Source organism: Corvus brachyrhynchos, unplaced genomic scaffold (genome assembly GCF_000691975.1).
Source record: "Corvus brachyrhynchos isolate BGI_N302 unplaced genomic scaffold, ASM69197v1 scaffold47, whole genome shotgun sequence".
NCBI lineage: Eukaryota > Metazoa > Chordata > Aves > Passeriformes > Corvidae > Corvus > Corvus brachyrhynchos.
Window position 1 is genome coordinate 132,419 of NW_008239292.1, and position 24,102 is coordinate 156,520.

The 24,102-nt window shown below is 44.3% G+C and overlaps 1 protein-coding gene across 1 annotated transcript in view; it reads left to right on the forward strand.

Annotated features, from left to right (window-relative positions):
- TANC2 (tetratricopeptide repeat, ankyrin repeat and coiled-coil containing 2) overlaps positions 1-24,102 on the forward strand; it is a 164,910-nt gene that overhangs the window by 67,482 nt on the left and 73,326 nt on the right. The window contains exons 5-6 of the mRNA XM_017740549.1: positions 8,886-9,034; positions 15,707-15,893. Coding sequence (XP_017596038.1) covers positions 8,886-9,034; positions 15,707-15,893 — 336 coding nt within the window. The remainder of the gene's footprint in view (positions 1-8,885; positions 9,035-15,706; positions 15,894-24,102) is intronic.

Here is a 24,102-nt window from a genome sequence, read left to right on the forward strand (position 1 = left end):
CTGTTCGGTGCTGCTGCCGGGGTTGGTGTTTGTTTGCCGTGTTATACACCTACATAGTACTAAAGAACCGTTACTCCTTTTCCCGTATCTTTGCCTGAAAGCCCCATACTTTTGGAGTTATAATAATTCAGAGGGAAGGGGGTCACATTTTCTATTCCAAGGGAGGTTCCCGCCTTCCTTTGCAGACACCTGTCTTTCAAACCAAGACACATGCCTAATATTGCAAAATAAAAACAGACTTCAGCAAACAAATAGTATTTAAGGGAGTGTTTCTTCTTCTTTTTTTGATATTAAAAAAGTCTTCTGCATCAATAAGAGTGTAATACACCACCCTCAAACTTGTCTGGAATAAAAAGTCAGTTCAAAGACCTAAAAATAAATACAAACAACTTTATTTATAAGCCAAGACCTTTGATTGTTCAGTGTTGGATGAGGGGTTGGATGTCCAGAGCCGAAACACAGCCCCATATTCATGGTCAGGGAATTTTTTTGAGCTAAAGTGCCAAAACTGTAAAGGAAGAAATAATTTAATCTCTGCTTTCCATCAGTAGGGAACTTACTGCTTCCGTGCTGGTGTCCTTGATGTGTTAAAGAGCTCAGGAACATTTTCAAGGATCGAAGTGTAATCCTGCTTCCAGGAGATATTCCACATGCCCAGGCTCATATTTATGATAACTGGCCTTTTTATATATATATATGTTCAGTAACGAGTGCTCTCTCATTTCCCCCATTCTTTTTCCTTTGGTCCTTAACAGAGAGCTCAGTTCCAGGAAAATTCATCCCCAATGTGCATGCACAGAGGGTTTTAACTCCAGAATGTTAAACACATTGAACCAGGTCTTATGATAGCAGTGAAGTTACATTTATTGCCTGCTCTGGCTCAGAAGGGTTTGGGATTAAAAATAACTGTCTTTCTGACCGTCCACTTGAAGGAATATTAAAGGACATCATCAGGAAAGGCGATGGAGAGGGAGCAGTGTTTATGTATTGTGCTGAGGAGAACTACTTCTGTTTTAATTTCTTCTTAGAGGAAATGTCTGTGGAAGGGGTGCAAGAGGCGATGTAGTGGGATTAATGGTGAAAATTCTTGCAGTTTCTTACAGAAATTATTGGACGGAATGGGAGGCACTGAGAGGAGCTGTAGGAGCACAGGTCAAATTGGAGGTGTCTTTAACATTTCCACAGTTCAGTGTGGGGTTTTGGCTGATGAGAGGGCTCTGATGTCAATATCTGGGGAGAATATATTTACTTCGCCACTCATCAGTGGTGGGATTGAATTTAGTCAGACTGTTTTCTGTTGCTGCCACAGAGCTACTAAAACTTGATTCATAGAATTGTTCAGGTTGGAAAAGACCCTTAAGGTTATTAAGTCCAAGCATTCCCCCAGCACCACCACCATGTTCACCACTAACTGTGTCCCCAAGTGCCACATCCACAAGGTTTTTGAACACTTCCAGGGATGGGAACTCTATCACTGCCCTGGGCAGTTGCTGGACAACCTTTTTCCATGAAGAAATTTTCCCTAATTTCCAATCTAAACCTTTCCTGGCACAGCTTGAGGCCATGTCCTCTTATCCAGTCCCCGTTCCCTGGGAGCAGAGCCCGACCCCCCCAGCTGTCCCCTCCTGTCAGGGACTTGTGCAGAGCCACAAGGTCCCCCCTGAGCCTCCTTTGCTCCAGGCTGAGCCCCTTTCCAGCTCCCTCAGCCGCTCCTGGAGCTCCAGATCATTCCCCATCTCTGTTCCCTTCCCTGGACACTCTCCAGCCCCTCAATGTCTTTCTCATAGGGAGGGGCCCAAAACTGACCCCGGGATTGGAGGTGCAGCAGTACAAAAATTGACATTTATAGTGATGGGTGTGGGGCAGCCTTCATCCCTCGGTGGTTAAATTTTTTAAAATCTCTTTTTGATGTAAACAAGAGTAATGAAAAAATCTTCCATTAATTCTGAGATTAGGGGGATATGCAGAAATGGTCAAGGACGTTTTCCAAATACAGCTCAAGTGTATCCAGAATAATTTAAAGCAGATGTACATAATAATGGGACAGATTCAGGTCACATGGAGGGAGGGAATTTGTTAGATAAAACTCTGCAGTTATGTAATTGAAGATCAAAGTCCTAAATGGTATCATTTATTTCTGGCCTTCCATAGGTGCACGTTCTTTGCACATAACTATTCTCTTTTTTTCATTGTTAATTTAAGAAATTTGATTTAGTAAAGGCAAATCAGTCTCATATTCAGGCAAATTCAGGGATGGGTGCCACTAAGGGAACTGTTACCCAGTTCTTGTTAGACACCCACTGAAATAGATTTCAGATGTTTTGAAAGTAAAAGTATAGCCATTAAACCAAAAATATTCTCTGGAGTACAGATGCATTGTTAATGTCTCCCAGGGGCACTACCCTCCATCATTTATCTGGAATTAGATGATGGTGGCTATCAAACCAGTCACAGAACTGCCAAATAAATCATAAAGGAATTTCATTTGCTTGTAAGCAATTGTGGCTGAAATATGTGGCAGCTCTCGTATAGGAATTGAAAGGAGGTAACAGAAACACTATGTGAAAATGACAATGTACAAAAACATTGAACATTTTGAATAGTTTCTTGAAAAGAGCAAACCTAATAACTCTGCCATAAAATGATAATTTGGTTTTCAAGGAATACTCTGAACATTTATGAGCACTTACGAACTCCATCCTGCTGCCTTTGGCGCCTAGAGAGGTGTTAGAGTTGACCCCTTCAGAAATCCAAAGGGTATTTGTAAGTAAGACATCTGAGAGAGCTGCCAGGCTCTGTAAAATTGCTCCTAAATGGCCTAAATCAGGTAAATTCCAGGGTGAATTGCAGAGATCTGCTGACGTATTTAAAGTGGGTTGAATTTTTTGAAGGGAGGAAGGATCAGAAGTATTAAATTGGTTGACAAGCTCAGGTTGTAATCTTTCTAATTTGCATTTTTGCAGTTCAGTCAAAGAAAAAAGTCGTTAAAAGGAGGCAGAAGGAGATGGAAAGTGTGGCAGTGTTCACTGCTGGGATCTGCTAAAATTGTTTAAAATAAAGGGAAAAAGGTATCTGTGTCAGCCTTGGATATCTCCACTCTTTCTGAAGTGTCTAAATAATTGAATGTTGGATTTAATTATTGTTACTAATGACTTAAGTGTAATATTTGAAGTTTGCTCTTGCAGTATCAAGCGGGTGAGGAGCTCTTGGGGAGGTTTGTGGCGGAGCTGCTGTGTGTCCTCCCCTATCCTGGGAGCCCCACTGGCCTCATTGCTCCCACCCGTTGTCCTGGCTGCTGGATGGATCGATCTCCTCTCCACATGCTCCCATGTCTGCCTCATCAGGCTTTCCACAGCCTGCCCTGCCTTAGACTGCACATGCTCTCCTTGGAGCACTGACCTCCTAGCGTTCCAGGCCCCTGACCTAATTAACCTCCTTCCGGTCTCCCTGCCCACCCAGTCCTCTTGTGGCATCTATTCCAGTGTAATTTAATCCAGAAGCAGAGCAAGCAGTCAGGAAAGAATCATGGTGTGTTCCTCAAGGAGGAGGTAGAGGTGGGGAAATCACATATTCTAGTTTCTTTGACTTTCACAGATCATGGGATGGTTTAGGTTGGAAGGGACCTTAAAGCGCATCCAGTCCCACCCGTGCCATGGGACAGCTTCCACCAGACCAGGTTGCTCCAAGCCACTTGCAGCCTTGCCTGGGACACTTCCAGGGGTGGGGCAGCCCCAAGAGAGCCCAAACGCACCTTGTCTATAATCACCTTTAGCCAGAGATGAAACCACTTCCAGTGACATCGCCTTTGCACACACTGTTGCATTTACTGACCCCACATGAAAAATGCCTTTTCTAAACCTTACTAAAAATTATTTCCCAGTAATTTAATATAAAAACTTTTCCCCGCTTGGAATTTGTTGTGGTTAATTGGAAGGCAAGTGCTCCAAACCTGAAGTCAGCAAGTCAGGTACTGAAGTAAAAGATTTACGAGCTGTTTGCCACTGGTCCAAGGACTTTCATCACAGATACAGCCTACAGAGCACAAACACATTGCAGTGAATTTCTTATTTCTAATAACATAAATAAAAATCCATGAACAGTTCCAAGACAGATTAGTCTCCAAAGCTGCAGCCTGGTTGGAAGCAGAGGTAATTTGTCCAAGGAGCACAGAGATTATTTATTATGTTTTTGTAAGAAAAATGTAAGCAACTAGCCTTACTTTTCACTGCAAAAGCAAAAGAAATCAAAAATAAGACATTCAGATTCTTTTGTAGTGAGCTGTACAGAAATGAAACATATCTTCTAAAAAGTGAAAGATAATATTAAAAATATTACATGAAATTCACAATCAAATTTTAGGCAGTCAGTAATCTTCTTTCTTTTAATCCTTAATCTTCAGAAAAGCCAGGTAACTGCAGGATTGTATGTGAGAAATAACTAAAAGCTCTCAGAGAGATGTGAAACAGGCTGTCCTTTTAAAATAAAGTACTCGCTGTGTTCAGGTTATCTGGCACTTTTATCTACCAGAGCATTAAAATGCTGGGAGCAGACCTCGGAGCCTGTGGATGTAATGCTGCCACATGCACAAGAGCGAGCGCGAGTGGGACAAACGGCAGGAAAAGCCAGGAGGGTGAGCGTTCCCTGTTCCCAGCACAGAGCCAGGAAAGGGAGGGAATCACAATCCAGCCCCAGCCAGTGGAGTCCTGTACCTGTGCCCAGCACTCCCTTAGGAGAAGTCCATCTTCATGATAATGGAATAGTTGAAAATCCAATATAAATGTGACTTAATTGCTCTGATGGCCTTGAAGGTCCCTTCCAACCCAAACCATTCTGGGTTTCCCCTCAGAGCCAGGCCAGTTGCTGGTGGGTGCCAGACTGGATCACACTGTGGTGGCTCTGGTGTCCTTTCTGGTGCCATTTCACTGCAGAGGGGCTTGACATTAAACTCTCTTGCTGACAGCCAACCAAGGCTTGCTGGGGTCCACCAGTGAAGGGACAGGATGGGCTCTGCTTTACTGGGCAACAAACCAAAGCACTTCAGCATCCCAAGTTCTATCATACCAACAAAAGAATTGCTTCTTTTTTTTTTTTTTCTTCTTTTTTTTGTTTTGGTTTTTGTTTTGTTTTGTTTTCTCCTATGGACGAATTTTTTCTCTTGTTTTGTGTTAGGAACTGAATTCAGCCTCTCCTGCCATGGTTAAGTTGGTGGGTAGTGACTTTACTAGGAACTTAGGGATGTATTCAAGACTTGTCTACTCTAAAGCACTTGGAATACCTGGACAGGCAAACGTAGCTGACTTGGAGATGTGACTGTGTGCTGGGATACAGCGTTTACCTGGCTGTGAAGTGCTGGGAGATAGTTACTGAGTGATTCCATGAGACATAAATGACAGGAATAGCCAAGTAAAGCTGTCAGCTGGCATGAAAACCTAAGTTATGTGGTTTGGTGGCCAAGAGGAAGCTGACAGAGACCTGACTTGGTGTATGACTACAGTTACCTTCCAGCACAGCAGCGCACCAGCTCCCAAGAACCCTTTTCCTCCTGCAGTTTTGTGTGTGTTTCTATAAAAATATAAGCTTTCTGCTGAACATAAAGGGACAAGTTACACCGCCCATAGAACTCTTTAAAATACTAGTGCACATGCAATGAGTTGGGGGGGTAATCTTATTTAAAATTCCTGGCACTAAGCATTTGATTGTTGCTTTTAGTATTACTGAGTGTTGATGCAGAAGCACATGAGCTCATGTAGTAAGTGCAGCAGCTTCAGACCATCAACATGTTGGGATCTCTTTAATCCACTGATTGACTTTGGGTTTGCATGTACACAGATGGGCAGTGTGTTACAGGTTATTGATATGCCACTATTATTGGAGTTGACTGGGGTGTGTGTTAGAGCTGCTGTAGCTGGTTATAGCAGTGGTGTCAGAACAGTTAAAAATATCTCAGGCAAGTTCTGTTATCAATTCTGTGCTCAAATTTCCTGGTGAGACGGGAGTGTGCTGAAGTGAGTGTAAAATGTGGTCGCAGCACCAACTGGATAACACACGTGGGAAGGGAGAAAAAACCAGTTACGCCCTTTCACTGAACTTAGGAAGAGAGTATTAGGTGTTACTGTCAGCCCTGAAAGGCACCTTACAGCTTTCTTCCATAATACCCATTCACGGCACCTCAGAGCTGTTATGTCTGTTCTTTGACATTCAGTTAAATGACTCCACTTATTTTGTAAGACTTAAGGAGGGGATAATCCAGTACAATAGAGCTTTGCTTAAGTTCAAAGTTATCTGTACTTTGAAAGCCAGGTTACAATAAAATAATTGATAATTCTGCATGAAATGTGAAGGTCTCGCAGCTCCGCTGCTGTGGTTCAGCTGGTGATACCTTGTACCACAAGCAGTATCCCGCAGGGAAGGAGCATGGAGTGACAAGACAAGTCGGAACAACCTTAAGATGAAAGACGTCAGAGTTAGATCAGATATGAGGAAGAAATTATTCCCTGAGAGGGCGGGGAGGCCCTGGCACAGGTTGCCCAGAGAAGCTGTGGTTGCCCCATCCCTGGCCGTGTTCAAGGACACCTTGGATGGGGCTTGGAGCAGCCTGGTCTAGTGGGAGGTGTCTCTGCACATGTCAGGGGGTGGCACTGGATGAGCTTTAGGTCCCTCCCGTGCCAAACCTTTCCATGATTCTGTGAATTACAATCACAGACTGGTTTGGGCTGAAGGGACCTTGAAGATGTCGTGGTTCCAAACCCCTGCCGTTAGGACTGTTATCAAAGCACGTAATTATTATCTTCTGTATCTTCAATGTACCTACACAGTGACCTGGGGTAAGCTTGTAGTTCTCTGTATTTTACAGGTGAAAGCCGGCTTGGTGCCCCTTGGAGATGTTTTAGGGGTAGGTTAAAAGAAGAGGGGGTTAAGGACAAGGTTAAACTCAACCTCCAAGGAGTGAATTTTAGTTGGGAGTTGTTCCCAGCACTAAGCCAAAGGAAACTGGCTGTGCCCAGTGCCCTACAGCTGCCTCACCTGGGCACTCCTAAATTGTCCCAGGTGGGCAGTGCAGAGGTAGATCCAGCTGTTCCTTTCTGCCCAGATGTGTAAGTCAGCATCATTTGAATATTATTGATATCATGGTTGTGAAGACAGGATGGGGAATGCACAATAAACTATGGAGCCATATTCTGGGAATGGCTTTTACCAAAAAGGTCTACCTTTAAAAAGGTAGTCTACCTTTTTAAAGAAAAAAATAACCTTGGAAATAAAAGTCTCTCTAGTTTTCATTTTACGTAAATGTCTCTGTTCTGGCTTGGTCTCCTAGAGCCAGTAAATGCCCACAGATTGACTGTGGGTGGTCAGCAGTTCGGCAAATTGGGCCATCCATCTAAATTTGTCTCTCTTAAATCTATCAGATTCACGTCAGCATTGGTTCAAGCAGTACAATAGGGATTCAATGTCTTAGGCAGCTTATGTGGACCTACTGTATCATCCATTTTCATAACAGTGAAGCCACTGTGGAAGGACAGCTCCAGATGCTCAACTTCCAGAGCTGGTGGTGCTTAGGAACGCAGCTGTGGTTGCATGGGAGATGCTCCCAGGCTTTTAATTTGCTGTAGTGCAGATGAAACACCCAAAAATTGCTGTAAGCTTCTGTGAGCTGTACCCTATGAGGTTAAATGGGAATTTCTGGAAGCAACTGGCTTAAATTTCCAGAGGTTTTGTACCTATCCCAGATTCCATGATTTGTGGGTTTCAGTTACAGTTATCAAAAAGCAGTATTTTATTTAAAATAGCATCCTTTTACTGTAGCTGCAGGCTGAGAGCCAGAGGAGCCCAAACCAGGACAGAGCTGGGAAATGGAGATGGGCTCCTTTCCAGATTGTACATTATCAGATAAATAATTAACTATAGACTAATTGCAAATCCTAATTAGTCTCCTACAACTGCACTAAGCACAGTATTACTTCAGTGTAACATGGTAAGAACTTGACCTTCAGGCTTTCACCCTGCTGCTGGTGTGAGCAGGAAGGAACTTGACTTTCGAAACCCAAATTACCTGTGTGATACTACAAGTCAGAAACCTCCACAGATTTTTGTTACAAAATTAAACGTATACAGAAATGCCGGTATACAGGCCTGGCCTTTTCCTGGTATGCATTGCTAGCTGGAAGCTTGTCTGTGCTGCTTTTCCTACAGGTGGTGGAAAAAAAATTAGGGAAAATTATTAGCAATGCTGGTTTTGGCCTGTTTTGTAGACTTGATGGGGAATTGGCAGGCAGACTGCTTTGTGGCATGGCCCCTAGGGTGAGTGCAGAAGGTAGGTTGTACCTGGAGAGACTTGATTTTCATATGACCATGAGTGTGTTGGGCCAGCAGGTGCCTGTGGAAGTTGCACGTGTATTTTCTGTCCTGGTCTTTCCTGTTAACTGCTCACAGGTTGGTTGCTCTGCAGCTCATGGAGCACCTTCCAAATGGCTCTCGTAGCCTTGTCTTCTCTGTGAGTAACTTGGGGGCAATTTCTGTGTGAGGGAGGAGAGCAAACACTCTCTCTTCTCCAGTGCTGGTGCAGAAAATCTTGTTCCCTGGTAGCTCTGGTGCTTCTGCTACAGGGACAAGATGCCTAGGTGTGCTTCCATGGGAGGTGCTGAGAAAATAATGAGCAGTGAGAGGAGAAGCAACAGTTAACATTGGAGAAAACATGTATCTATGGTGCATGATCTAAAAGTAATGACCAGCATAGAATGCTAAAACAGGCTTGAATAACATGAATAACCTGAAAACCTGGATACTGAGGGTACAGCATGAACAGGTAGCGCTGTTGTGTTGGTAAAGCCACTGAGCAGCAGCCAAGGTAAACAATTCCTGTCTGAATCTGGTTTTCTTCTGTTTAGGTGATGCTGAGCAGGAGCTGGGACCCCCTCCATCCGTAGATGAGGCAGCAAACACACTCATGACTCGCCTGGGCTTCCTCCTCGGAGAGAAAGTCACGGAGGTTCAGCCAGGGCCCCAGTACAGCATGGAGGTGCAGGACGAGAACCAGGTATGACTCCCCTGATCCCAAGTGGCATGGGTTGGGATCACTGTGGAGCTTGGGAGAGGATGGTTATTTTCTAATTCCATGGCAACCAGGTGTGTCCTAACAAAATAATGGTGCTGAGGTAAAGGTTGCATCTCCTCTTCATGCAGTGACTCATCCTTCCAGAACAGCAGGCCGTGGTTCAGGGATCAGCCATGTGAGACAGCTTCTGTTGTTTTTCTGTTTCTGCAAATGTAGGAGTGGGCAGTGTTTCTAATCAGATTATAGTGACCAAAATAATCTGTACTTGCCTGGAATCTTTTTTGTGATATTTCAGAAGTACTTTAGTAGTGTTACATAAAGACTCACAGTCTCTGCAGAAGGGAGAGGGAAATAGTAATAGCCTAATTTTACAGATAGTCACAGTTCTTGCTCATATTTGCCCAACAAGGTGATTTCATGCTTGAAAACAGATAGAGAAGGCAAATCATAAAATCTTTATTGTGATGGAGCTTGTTATACCCCTGGCTGGCTGGACGGCTCTGGGCTATGATACAGATTTTGTAGAAACTGCCTGAGCCTGAGTTTCTCCCTCCTTTTCCTCAGGTGTGGACAATCTGCAGTTTTTGCTGAGAGTGAAAATAGGAGCCGTTTCTCTCCCGCCTCTTTTTGTATTTAAATTGACAGATGGATAGTCCATGTAGCAGAAGAGTACAAAACTCAGCAGCCACTTCCAATTCTCTGTTCTTTTAACAGTCATTGGGTGACTCTGCACAAGTCAGATATTTAACATAGATGTAATTCAGAGAACCTGAATTTCTTAAAAAAGAGAGTCAGTGAGAAGTGGCCTGTCCTCAGCACAGGAGAGATGTGGACCTGTTGGAGCAAGTCCAGAGGAGGCCACGGAGTTGGTCCGAGTGCTGGAGCCCCTCTGCTCTGGAGCCAGGCTGGGAGAGCCAGGAATGGTCAGCCTGGAGAAGAGAAGGGGAGACCTTAGAGTCCCTTCCAGTGCCTGAAGAGGTCCAGGAGAGCTGGAGAGGGATGTTGGACAAGGGCCTGGAGTGACAGGAATGACTTCCCACTGACAGAGGGGGCTGGGTTAGATGGGATGTTGGGAAGAAATATCCTCCCTTTGGGGGTGGGGAGGCCCTGGCACAGGGTGCCCAGAGAAGCTGTGGCTGCCCCATCCCTGGAAGTGTCCAAGGCCTTGTTGGGTTGACTGACTGACACAAGAGGTTTTTGATCTCCTGCATGAGCTTGTTTGATTGAGAACCAAGAAATGTGATTTTGTAAAGTTTTTGCCCTTAACACAAACGTTACACTTTTAACACTTTCCATTCAATTTTTTAAAGCAAATTGTGGATTTAAAATGGATTTTGCTTTACATTGGGCTAGAAAATGTCCTTTTAACAGGCACCTATTTGAACTGAATACTTCAAAGCCAAGCAGAGCTTTTACTATAAATGGTTCCTTTTGTTGTTGCGTTTTGACAAAAATTAAAACCCCATCTTTTCTCCAAAGCCAAGGATGTCTTTGGAGAATAAATAAAAGAAAAAATCTAAAGAGAAATAACAGAGACTTGTCCTCTAAAATAGATTGGTATCTTGGGCTATGTGCTAATTTTTGCATGGAAAAGTTTTCTAGGGTCTTTGAATGCTATTCCTGTTCTGGAGAAGATAAAGAGGGGCTGGTTCCTCAATTACCAAGTTAATTTTTTCCTTCCTTTGTAAGCGTCTCCTGCTGTTAGCACTTGCCTAGAATCCCGGAATACTCAAGGTTGGAAGTGACCTCACGAGATTGTCCCATCCACACACCCTCCGGAGGCAGGACTGGCTTCAGGGAGGGACCGTGGTTCTCAGGGCTCATCCACGCAGGGTTTGAACATCTCCACTGGTGGAGATCAGTGGGCTCTCTTGACAGCCTGTCTTGGGGCTCACCAACTGTGAGAACATTTTTCTTCTACCTAGAAGAAAATTTCCTCGATAGAACCTGTTACTGTAGCTCCTTGTCCTTTCCCTTTCCACTTCTTAGAGGAGTGTGGCTGTGTCTTCTCTCCGGCCCCTGCAGATAGTGGAAGGCTGCAGCTGTCCTTGGATCCAGTGTAGCTGTCCTTTCTGGAGGCTGAATGAACCTTCTCCATCAGCATCTCATCTTCCTCCGTCAGCATTGCCTCTTCCTTCCCTCCATCAGCCTCTCTTCTCCATCAGCCTCTCTACCTCAGCCCTAGCCATCTCACATTTTTGGGACTCTCCTCTGACTCTGCCATCTCCCACTGGCTGTCTCAGCAAACAAATCCTGTCCAAGCTAAAGCTGCTTCCAAATTGCAGCAAATTCTGGGAAAATCTCTCCAGATCTCCATCCCAAACTGAATTTCTTCCACTACCCTACTTCCAGTCATGTTGAAAATCATGCAATGAGATGTTTATGGGATTTGCAAAGATTAACTCTTCTATTAATCATTGATTAATTAAAATCTCATTGAGACTCTGGCCAGTAGTTTGCACTTGAATTTAAAAATTAGAACCCTTTTTGGGTTTTAATGTGTTAATTTACATGAGCTGGGCAAAGAAAACATTCTTTGTATCAAAAGATGCTGTTTGTTATTCCAGCCATGCTTTGCCTTCTCAGGCGAGACAATAATTGTTTGCCATCTCACCAGTGCATCAGCTGAAAGAAAGATAAGGAATAGGAATGTTTGCACTGGAACTGCCCAATCTGTACATGTCTATGTTGCCTCTCCCCCCCCGCCCCATTGTCTTACTTTGACTATATCCAAGGATATATTCTCTAATCCAGATTGTAATGAAATAGTATGTTTTCTGTGCTTTTAATCGTGATTTCCTGAGTGGGAGGTCCCAAGTGCTGGGGATTAAATCCTTTTTCTCCTACTTTTTGGGAAATTCGCTCTAGCTGTACTGTCTGCCAGAGCAGCACAAAGGACGTTGAGGCTCTGGCAGAACAGAGTAATTTTTCAAAGTTCAGTGAAAATGTGACAGATGAAACAGCAGCAATAATAATACAGAATGTTCTGTCAATGGAAATTTATATTTAAAACTCACACAGAGGAACATTCTTCTATATCAATACAAAAATAAAACATGTCAGTCAATGCCAAGTGATATACTGTGTTATTTCATAATTTCCAGTTGCAAGGAGCTTGTTCTTCAGGAGCTGCATTGATAACACAGCAAATAAAGGAACTTCTATCACTTGCTGGCATTTCATGAAACAATAGTTTTATCAGCTGGAGGGAAGATGAGTGTACCATCCTTGCATGAATTTTAATTTGCTTTAAAGTGCAGTGGTTTCTGTGTTTTAAAGCTAGTGGGTGTTATTTTGTACTAAGTTTCAGTGGGGATTCGTTTAGAATGACAGTTAAAGCAAAGACATAGAAAAACTTCACCATAAAGAATTTATAATAGTAATAAAGCTTTACATTCTGGAAGATCCCATATGTAAGCTGATGGAATTTTTAGATGCTGTAGTTTGAGATTGGCAGGCATTTCTGGAGATCATCTAAACCAACCTTCTCCTTCAAGCAGGGGCAGGTGAGATTGGGTTGGGTTATTCCCCACCTGAAATTCTCTGTACAGTTCTGGTGCCCCCAACATAAAAAGGACATAGAACTGAGCAGAGCTAGGCAGAGGAGAGGCATCATCTCCTTCCCCTGCCAGCATCACACTTCCACATGCAGCCCAGGATACCCTTGGCCTTCCTTGTCCAAAGCTCCCAAATTATATTACCTTAAACTTGATGCAGTTCATTGGACTGTCAGCGAGTTAAAAAAAATATTGGGAAAAGCTGATGTAATGGTTCAGGTGTGCTGACAGAGTCCCATCAGCTGTGATAAATCAGAAGATAGTCCCACTGTGGTGGGTAGCTCAGTGAAAACATCTGTGTGGCACAGAACAGCAAGCCAAAAAGAGCCCTGTATTAGGTTATACTAAGAATAATAATAAACCCCGGCAATTATAAAGGGAAAAAAATAATGGAATATTTTCATTGAATATGACACACAGGTAGTTTTTAATTTGGCCAGTACAATGAATGAGCTAGAAATAGTTTTGCAAAATTAAAAGCAGATTTAGAAAAATCAGTAGTGTATTTAGACACCTGAAAAACTTGCAGTATGAAGAGACAGAAGAGGTTTGTGGGGAGAGAAATCGTGTTACAGGTGATGTAATGACTGTGTGAAACCAGAGTATTCAGAGAGCCAAAATTCCCAGAGCAGTCAGCTTACTTGCAGTTCCTAGGAGGCACTGGGATAAAAGGAGAGGTACTGGTAAGTGCCTAGAATGTGAAAGAATGGAAAATAACAATAACTGGGATTTACCAGTGGCACTGTAAATTGGATGGAGAGAGGAGAGTGTTGGTTTGCTTGTCCCAGGTACTTCAGGAGATGACCATGTGTTGGCAGCCACCATGTACACTGCAGGTGTTTTAAAATCACAGGATCATTAAGGTTGGAAAATACCTCCAAGACCATCAAGTCCAACCTTTGACTGAATCCCACCATGTCACTAAACCATATCATGAAGTGCCACATCTGCTGGCTGTTTGAACACTTCCAGGGATGGCGACTCCACCACTGCCTTGGGCAGCCCATTCCAATGCCTGACCACTCTGTCAGCGAAGAAGTTTTCCCTGATATCCAATCTGAACCTGCCCTGGCTCAACTTGAGGCCATTTCCCCTTATCCTGTTGCATGTTGCTTGGAAGAAGAGGCTGACCATGATGGATACCAGAGGGAGATTAATTAACATGGAAATAGTCACACGGTTTATTTTCTGCTGTGTTGGGGTGTCTGTTTTAACACACAAACCTGCTGGCAGAGCTGTGGCCATTAGCACTGTGTCCCTGGCTTGCTGATGCGCTGATCCATGTTGGGGATATTCTGTAATTAAGTTGAGATTGATTCAGCTCCCTCTAGCATGAGAGCAGAGCTGGGGTTGGCCGAGAGGCTGCCCCATCCCCCTGCCGGGGATGCTCTGTGTTGCCTCCAGCACCAGGGCAGTTCCACTCTGAGTAAGGATTTTTACAAAACCCATGAAGCTGGACAAAGTAGGTTTTTTCCTGGTAGCTTCATGTGGTAGCTGCCTCCTAATACAAAACACCAGTAAATCTTCTACATGTTCGACTTTAAAAAGTCCCTCCCAGACATTTTTTCTAAGTTTCAAATATGAAATAGGGAGGAGGAGTAAAAATTACATGTCAAGCCTGTTACGCAGTTTGCAGGTATGATGCTCTCTGTGGTCTCCTTCAAATGCCACAGAGAAGGGGGGATACAAAGCCACACAATTATATGGGGATGTTCACACAGAATTAAAGAAATCTCATTTAAGCAAATTCCAGATGGGGAATGAACCTCTGCTGTTCCTTCCTTGGGACCAGGATCATTTTACGGTGAGTGAAGTGCAACCTGCTGAGCTTAGCTCCAGCCAACAGCAGCAGTGCAGAACTGGCTGTGCTCTGCACTGTCCCCTGAGCCAGGGAGACACGGGGTCACCTCCCTCTGCAGCACCCTAAAGATGAACTCCAGGGAGGATAATGTGCTGAAACTCCCATTTTTTAATGCTTACTTTTTGCCCATCCTTGAGGGGCAATGGACTGACCCTCCTGAGGGTGTGGCTCCTCCAGTGCCCACCCTGTGAATGGGTGCCTGTTCTGTCAGCCAGTCCTGTGCTAGGGAAGTGTTGAAATTGCCAGTTTATTTCCAAAAAAAATCTCTGAAGTCCAGTGTAAGGGTGATGAAGTTGCTGTGTTGGGTACACAAGAAGCCACCTGCGCCTGCCAAGCCCCTTGACCCTGCACAGCAGTTTTGTCCCCTGCAGGTGCTCCAGGATGTGTCTTCAGCAGGTAGAACCTTTTTCCAGGGGAGCTTCTGTATCCAGTAGCCTGTAGTTAAAACAAGGGTTCTGTCATATATCAAATTGAATTCAAGAAGGATTTTGCATTTTTAGTAAATCCATCTCCCTACACAGTATCCTATAGGGTCTTACCAAAAATCACTTTTAAAACAGCATCTTCTTTGTGCTGCTGCATTTTCCATATTATGGAGGGATTTTTTATACTTTGTCTGGTGGGGAAAGCATGCCTGGGCAGGGAAGGGCCATCTGGTACCTAGATAAGGGATCTCTGTTGTTTTCCTGGAATGGAGGAAACATTTATAGAGCAAAATAAAAACTGCAGCCCCACAAGGATTCTGAGCAGATGGAAACAGCCCAGAGGTCTTTGTAGGATTTCCTGGATATGATGATTGTAGCTGTAAGTAAAGGTGAGATCACACTGTCTGCTTCCCGCCCCAGAGATCTCCACTTCAGCAGAGGCACAGAATTTACCTTTCTGTCACGATTTTTGTTTATTTGTGCTTTTTTCTTTTAAGCTTTCAGTTCAATGCTAACAAAATAATCAAAACTCCTGATCAAGTATGGAAATCAGGCTTTTGATAAATACCACTATTTATGTTTCCTGCGGCTCCTATTGAACATGGAAGCTGGGATCTCTGAGGCATGAAGGGGAAAAACGAGCCTGGTGTCTGCCAGAGGTGGAGGGTGGCCTAGCGGATGTTTCATTTCAAACTGTAAAGCACTTCTTAACCTCACCAGACAAAGCAAATCCTCAAGTGTGAGCTACAGAAAGACTTTCCCCCTCGCAGTGCCTGTGGTGAGTGATGTGTTCCCGCTTGCCGTTTTCCAGAGCTCGGCAGTGACGCAGCGCATCAGCCCCTGCTCCACCCTGACCAGCAGCACGGCCTCCCCGCCGGCCAGCAGCCCCTGCTCCACCCTGCCGCCCGTCAGCACCAGCGTCACGGCCAAGGACTGCACCTATGGAGCCGTCACCAGCCCCACATCCACGCTGGAGAGCAGAGACAGCGGCATCATTGGTGAGTGCCAGGCCATGCTCCTCCTCCTTCTCCTCCTTCTCCTCCTGCTCCTCACTGCTGGAGGCTGAGCCCTGCATGGTGCACTGGGCTTGTCTAACAAGGGTTGGTTTATAGTTGTAGAATCCCAGGATGGTTTGAGTTGAAAGGGATCTTGAAGACCGTCCAGTCCCACCCCTGCCATGGGCAGGGACACCTTCCACTCTCCTAGGTTGGTCCAAGACCCGTCCAACCTGGCCTTGGACACTTCCAGGGATGGGGCAGCCACAGCTGCTCTGGGCAACCTTTGCCAGGGCTTCACCACCCTCACAGGGGAGAATTTCTTCCCAATATCCCATCTAACCCTGCCCTCCCTTTCTGGCAGTGGAAAGCCATTCCACCTTGTCCTGTCACTCCAGGTCCTTGTCCCAAGTCCCTCTCCATGTTTCCTGGAGCCTCTTTCGACACTGGAAGGGGCTCTAAGGTCTCCCTGGGGCCTTCTCTTCTCTAGGCTGTACAACCCCAGCTCCAGCCTCACTCCAAAGCAGAGGAGTTCCAGGCATGTCATCAACTCAGTGACCTCCTCTGGACTCCCCAGCAGTTTCATGTCCCTTGGGGACTCCAGAGCTGGATGCAGTACTCTATTTAGTTAATACTATTTATGTCATACACCTGTGTTTGCTAATTAGTGGGAAGATTTTGCATTATTCAGGTTAATACTGCAGTGACCAAGGTGATCTGTACCCCTCCATCTTCCATTCCTCACAGGTAAAACTACATAATAGTTGGTGAAAATTAGGATGTATGAGGTTGATAACTTTGCATCAATTAATTTACTTTTGGAACTTGTTTAAATGGTGCAAGAGGAAGCCTTGGGCAGGAGCTGAACTAAATTATCACAGATTTCAGTGAATTTCTGTAGGTGCTGTGGCAGGTTTTTCATTTGAGTGATCTGTGGGTTGCAAGTGTAAAGAATCTGGAGAAAATAACATACACAGATTAATTCTGTTCAGTAACTGTACAGGCACAATGGGAAACCATTAATGTTTGGATGACATCAAACAGGATGGTTGTCACTTGGGTGTCCTTGCCACATGTTCTAGGTTAAGTATTTCCCCAGCTTAAGGTTATATTTTGCCAACAATTTATGTAGTGTTTAAAAAATGAAAAAGAAAGGCAGGTTGATTATTTAGGGAGGTTAGTTGCACTAGTGGTTAACATTTTGCTTGGCTGATCAGGGAATCTGGGCTTGGTTCGGCTCCTGGATGCCACAGCAACCCTTGCAGCACTTATGTGTGCATAATCTTAAAATGCAAATGGGTGAGCTATTCTGAGCTGCGTGCCAAAGTAGGTTAATGAATCCCACAAAAAGTCACTGCAGGATCCCACCCTCTTGCTTCCCTTCTCACCATGTCCCACCATCAGAGCTGCACCTTCTCCCACATCCAACCCCAAAGCTGGGCTGGGCTGGGCTGGAGGGACACGGTGAGTACAAATGGATGTTTGATCCCAGCTGGGTCCTGCCTCTGCCCAAGCTGTCAGTTGGGTCTAAGAGCTGAGCAAAGGTTAAAAGGATAAAAAAAAAAGTTACAAGGTCCAGATCTTCAAATTCAGATATTCTTTATTTGTAAAAGAAAAGCAATGGGGAATGGGGGAGAAGGTGAGCCAAGAGGAGAGGTAGGAGCAAGTCAGCCCTTTGTCCTGGATGCCATGGAATCCTTTCCATGTAAAACGGAATGGCTGGTGAAAATCCTGACCTGTCTATAGCCTCTGAACAGCTTCCAGGACTTTTTGGCTCTCACTACGCAAAAGCAGCCAACTGTTAATGTCCAAAAATCTGCTACTGAGAAGAAAACTGGTCAAAGAATCATACGCTGCTGTGGGGGAGCTTTGCACCTCACAGCCCCTCCAGTGTGAGTTTGGAAGCTTTGCTGCTGGAATGGAGCAGAATACAGGAAAACCTCCACCAGTCTTAGCAATCCTATAAAATAACCAGCAAACTTTTTTTGCCAGTATGCCAAGTTTGTCCAGGTGATGTTCAAGCAGCACTTCATGTCATTAGCAGCGATCTCCTAAGGAATGGCTGTTTTCCATATGGCATCTCCCTGTAGAAATATGTTCACACACCCCAAGTTGGAATGGGGCATTTTCCCTGTGATGATCTGTTCCCTGCTGTTCCCAGCAGTCTGTTCCCTGCTGAATTGTCAGGGGATCATCCTGAGCAGGGACACAGGTAGGAGGGAAAAGCAGCTTAAAAGGGAAAGCAGTGAGCAGCGGAAATCCTCTGGCCCTGCTGCTGCAGTGAAGTGCACAGGTCTGGTACTGTGTGGACCAGACGTTTTCACTTAGATTTTGTGGATTTATTTGATGGAGAATAACATATAAAGGAGCCCTGTCCCCTCCTGAGAGTCCCTGCACTGTAGCTTTTTCCACTTGTTCTTTTCTTGCTATTTTTTTCCTCTGATTCCTGAGCTTTTATCAAGATGCTGCCTTCTACAGATTTATGTGTTTGTGGGCTAAAAACAGGTTTGTTAATAAATTTGCCTAAATGCCTGCTAAGCAGAATAGATGCTGCTAAGCAGAATAGATGCTGCTGACAATAAAACAAGATGGATTTATTTCCAACTTTAACTGCTTTGAGAAGGGAACAAAGAGCAGCTCAAAAGGCACATCAAGATAAATTTAACTCAGGTTAAATATTTTTGTGATCTTACAGTTAAAGCATTTGAATTCCGACAGTCTCATCAGTATTATGAAATGCTCTGTTAATAATGAATAACATTTTTGAGAATTACAGATCTTTTTTTGAATCTCAATGACTTCTATTTGGGCTCATTCTCCAAAGAGGAGCTTCCTGAAAAATGTCTCATCTCAGTAACTAGTGAGCTTCTGTTCACTAATGCACCTTCATATTTTAGGTGACAGGGATGATGGTTCAGAAAGTGAAAAGGGAGCTAACTTCCCAGGTTTCTCATCAGCTCTTGAGCAAAATCAGGGGGTCACAGAATCCCAGCCACACAAAGTCTATGAATCCCAGTTCAAATCTTTCTCCATTTCATTAAAAGGAGAGATAAAGCAGAAAGCAAAGTTGTACATGTGCCATGGTTCATGGTTGACGTTCGGGTGAGAAACCACGAAGTCATGAAACAACACTTCTGCCTTCCCCCTGTTAAACCACTGAGGCATCAATGTTTGGGTTTGACCCCGAACTGGTTCATAAATACTGGAGAGGTAACAGGCTAGCTACAGGTGCTGGTTACATTACTGGGAAAAAAGGGGAAGAAAGAGAGTTTAAAGCTGAAGAAAGTGACACAGAACAGATGGTAAACTCTCAGATTGACTTTGGTTTATGGTAGATGGAGCCCAGTAGATGGAGGAAAAAAAAGAATGAAAAATTGGAAGAAAGAATAGAGTGAAAAGGCTGCTCAGAAGAGAGCTAGAGGAGAGTTGAGTGTTGTCAGCTCCCCTGATGTTATTTTGGATACTTGTAATAAGTGGCTTCTCTTTAATGTTTTAGCTGGTGATGGCATGAGATTGGATGGGACTCAGCTTTTATTTAAAGAGCAACAAGATTTTAACCCTTCATGGTTATGGAAAGCTTCCCAATGATCCAAGCTTGCCCGAAAAGTTAATGCTGAGTCTTAAATAACCTCCCTCCTCTTGTGCACATACCCCGACACGTGCCTCCTTTCTGCTTTCTTGTTCAAATCTCATAATTTTAAAACCAGTTTTGAAGCATGGTGGGCTCAAACAAAGGAATAAAATTGTCATTGCTGATGCTAAAGAAGGAGAAAGGGGGAACTGCGAAACTGCTGTTGATGAGACAGGCAAAAATAAAGAAGGATCCAAAATGTGAAAGCATCGAATCAAGAAGGTGATGGAGACTCATGTGGGGTTAGAGGGATGTGTATGTGCATTTCTTCTTGTGAAATTTTGAACTTTTAAAATCCAGAGGTTGCCTGGAGCTGGCTGTTGTGGTTTAGCCCCAACCAACAGCTGAGTAGTGGGAGAGAATCAGAAGGGTAAAAGTGGGTTGAGATAAGAACAGCTCAATAATTGAAATAAAATAACAACAATAACAATAACAATAATAATAATAGCATTAAAAGAAAAATAGCAAAAAGAAAAAAAACCCAAACAGATAAAGAAGTGATGTAAATGACACAGCTGCTCACCACCACCCGCCCAGCGCCTCCTCTTGTGCACATACCCCGACACGTGCCTCCTTTCTGCTTTCTTGTTCAAATCTCATAATTTTAAAACCAGTTTTGAAGCATGGTGGGCTCAAACAAAGGAATAAAATTGTCATTGCTGATGCTAAAGAAGGAGAAAGGGGGAACTGCGAAACTGCTGTTGATGAGACAGGCAAAAATAAAGAAGGATCCAAAATGTGAAAGCATCGAATCAAGAAGGTGATGGAGACTCATGTGGGGTTAGAGGGATGTGTATGTGCATTTCTTCTTGTGAAATTTTGAACTTTTAAAATCCAGAGGTTGCCTGGAGCTGGCTGTTGTGGTTTAGCCCCAACCAACAGCTGAGTAGTGGGAGAGAATCAGAAGGGTAAAAGTGGGTTGAGATAAGAACAGCTCAATAATTGAAATAAAATAACAACAATAACAATAACAATAATAATAATAGCATTAAAAGAAAAATAGCAAAAAGAAAAAAAACCCAAACAGATAAAGAAGTGATGTAAATGACACAGCTGCTCACCACCACCCGCCCAGTGCCCAGCCAGTTCCCCACCTTTCAGGTACCACCTGCCCCTTTCAGGTACCACCTGCCCCTTTCAGGTAGTTGTAGAGAGCAGTAAGGGCTCTCTGACCCTCTTTTTGTCCAGGCTGAGTTGCCCCAGCTCCCTCAGCTGCTCCTCATCAGGCTTGTGCTCCCGACCCTTCCCCAGCTCTGTTGCCTTCTCTGAACGCACTCAAGCCCCTTCATGTCTTTTCTGTAAGAACATGTTTGTAGAGAGAAAGCTCAGCATAACGAGTCAAGGTTAAGAGCCAGTGGCTTATGGCCACTCCTGGATTTCCATAAGCCATTGTCTCTAATTTTTGTGCCTCTCTGTTGCAGAGGTGTCGCTCCAGATGTGCATGTGTGCTCTGTAAAAGGGGTATGTTTAAATAATAACATGGTGGGGGGCGGGTTGATGTTTTGGTAAACATCATTAAGGTTGCTACATCTGTATTAGAGTTGGGACCTTTTTAACAGACTTCTTTCATGTTTACAATAGTGGACTGTGCTTTACAACATTAATTACCTTGTTTCTGCAAGTAATAAAGTGCAGTTTCTAAACTGAAGCTTTGCTGAGCTGTTCTGTCTCACAGTGTTTGCATGAAGTTGGGCTCAGGAGGTCGGAGGGTCTCGCTCTGTTGCAGGGCTGTTTTACCCAGACCTTGCATTTCTAGCCTGAGTAGCAGCCAGGATCGAGCCCTGCAAGGCATTCATCCCATTCCTCATCCCATTCTTTATCCCATTCCTCATCCTGCTTGTCAGTCAGTGCAGCAGGGGATTCAGATCTAGCACAGAATGGATTTAGGGTCAGGTGATGCTACTGTCGAGGTATTTTTCATTTCATTTTTAAGACCTTTTGTGTGCTCACCATGACTTATAACACCCCCAGGCCTGACAAAGAAATGGCTCTACCTGTTTAATCTCTGTCTGTTGGTGGGATTGTTGATATGAATTAAGCCAGTGATTTTAATTTCTTTTTCTCCTGTTTGAGACCACTGTTGAAAGAGAAGTTAAACATCTGGCGAGTGGTGCGGATTTTGACTTCAAGCCTTGAGCAGGACAGACCTTGGGGGTTTTGGGTTTGGGTTTTTTTGCATGGAGATGCCTTAAACTCACTGCCTGGTGGTGTCCAGCAGAGAATAATGTTCTAAAGGTGCTGCAGGGTTGTTGGGGCACAGACTGCGTGTGACTGCCCGAGGCTGCCGCCTTCCCTTGGGAGCAGTTTGGACTTAAGCTTTCTGCCTGCCAAATTTTTCTGTTTGGCAGCTGGAGTGGTCTGGGGTGACGTGGCTATATTTAGTTGTATCCTTCTGTGGCTGAGTTTATGGAGGCTTATGTAGATTAGGGTAAAAAATTTATTTCCCTCCTTGCCAACTTGCACATGTTAGCTGGGACATCTCTAATGGAATGAGGCAAGTGGTGCTGAAGACAAGTGAAATGAGGTTAGTTCAGGCTGGGTTTGTAGCTCATTGCAGTGCAGCATATGAAAGCTCATTGCTTTGCTGCAGTTTTTTCTTTAAATCAACAAAATCCCTGTGTCTGACTTGAGGCACTGTAAATCTTTGCATATAATTAATGTTACAGCTGTTGGTCATTGTCACATGGGACCTACGTTACTGCTTCTCCCAGTTACAGCCGGAAGGTGAATGTAAAAGTTGATGTTTTCCAGGCATGGTCTTTGCCTTGAGGAGAATTGGTTGGGATGGTAAAGATTCCCTCATGTGTTGGACTGGAGACACATTCAGTTGAAAACCTCCCAGGGCATAGGCCAGCTTAAAACTAAATGAGAAATAATATTTGTGGCCTGTAAGTGCACAGAACTCCCTGAGAAGTGTAGTGCTGTCTGTAGTGCTGAGGTGCTGTCTTGAGGGGCTGCTGCTGCTTCGGTACAGCTCTGTTATTTCCCCAAAGAAATAGAAGTATTTTGCCCATGTTATTTTCAAAAAGTTCTGATCAGAGCTTTTGTTTCCAAGGGAAAAAGCTGCGGACAGGATTGCGGACGGGCACCTCCCTGCCTGCCCCTCATCTGAGGGGCTTTCCATGGGAACATTCATTATGTGTTTTCCAGCAGTCAGATGAGCTGGATGCCTTGAATTCTGTCTGTGCTCACATTAGATAGCGTCAGACTGTGCCAGTGGAGACTGGAGATACATCTCTATCCCATAAATATATAAATGTATATGGACACGCCTATATTTATGTCCCTGTGGTATTACTTCAGTGCTCTAGAGAACCTCAGTTGTTTGTGCCTGTCAGATTTCTCCTGTTCTGTTTGTGACTCACGCACTGTCCCACCTTCCTCCATCCCTTCAGTGGCTTGTTTGCTCCCAGCAGCTGTCAGCACTCACTGTGGTCAGTGTGATCTGATGGAGCAGGGCCCAGGCATGGCAAGGTTCTGATTTTTTTTCATCAGGGTTGTGCTTTTTGTCTGGATTTACTAGTTGAAGAGTTCAAGTGTTCTCCCATAGCCTCTCATGTCCCACTGGGTTCCTGTTGTGGCACTCCCAGCATGTCCCATCACTTGTCCCCTGATGCTCTGGGTCCCTTGGAGACTGGGCTTGAAAGACCTGCCTCTCTGCAGATGGCTTAAGGCAAAAATTCCTGCTCTTTGATGGGTTTGAGTTCATCACTTTATCTCTTCCCAGTTTAGAGCATGCTGTCTGTTCAAAGGCTGCATTTTTTTTTTTTGAGCTTTTGGGTAATGAGGTGTCCTTGTGTTTAAAAATCATGGAATTATAGAGTGGTTTGTGTTGGAAGGGACCTTTAAAGACCAGATAATCCCAGTCCCCTTGCACTGTCGCCAGGTACAACATCTACACGGTTTTTGAACATTTCCAGGGATGGTGCCTCCGTCACTGACCTAGACAGCCTGTTCCAGGACTTGACCATCCTTTCAATGAAGACATTTTCCCTAATATCCAACCTTAACCTTCCCTGGTGCAATTTGAGGCTGTTTCCTCTCATCCTGTCAGAATGCAATGGGAATGGGAATGGGAGTGGGGATGGGGATGGGGATGGGGATGGGAATGGGAATGGGAATGGATGGGATGGGATGGGATAGAAAATGGAATGGAATGGAAAGGAATGGAATAGAATAGAATAGAATATTTCAGTGTGAAGGGACCTACAATGATCACCTGATCCACCTCCCTGACTCTTTCAGGGCTGTCCAGATCTTTGCACTTTCATTGTATTTATCTGCCAACTTGGCATTCACAACTTTCCTCCCCTGAATATCATTCTACATCTTACTAGTTGCAGGTAATGTAAATTTTTTGAAATTTTCGGTTGCTTTCTCCAGTTGTCACTGGGAAGGTGCAATGTCTGAGCAGCTCTGGGGGTCACACCATGGGAGACGTGCTCAGCATGTTGGTTCATGGTGCTGACTCACAGCTGACCTGATGCTTTTGCTTTTTAACGAAAGATAAAATTATTTGGTTTAAAATAGTTCCCAGAAGAGATTAAAACCATAGAGCCATCACTTCAGCCTGTGTAGCAG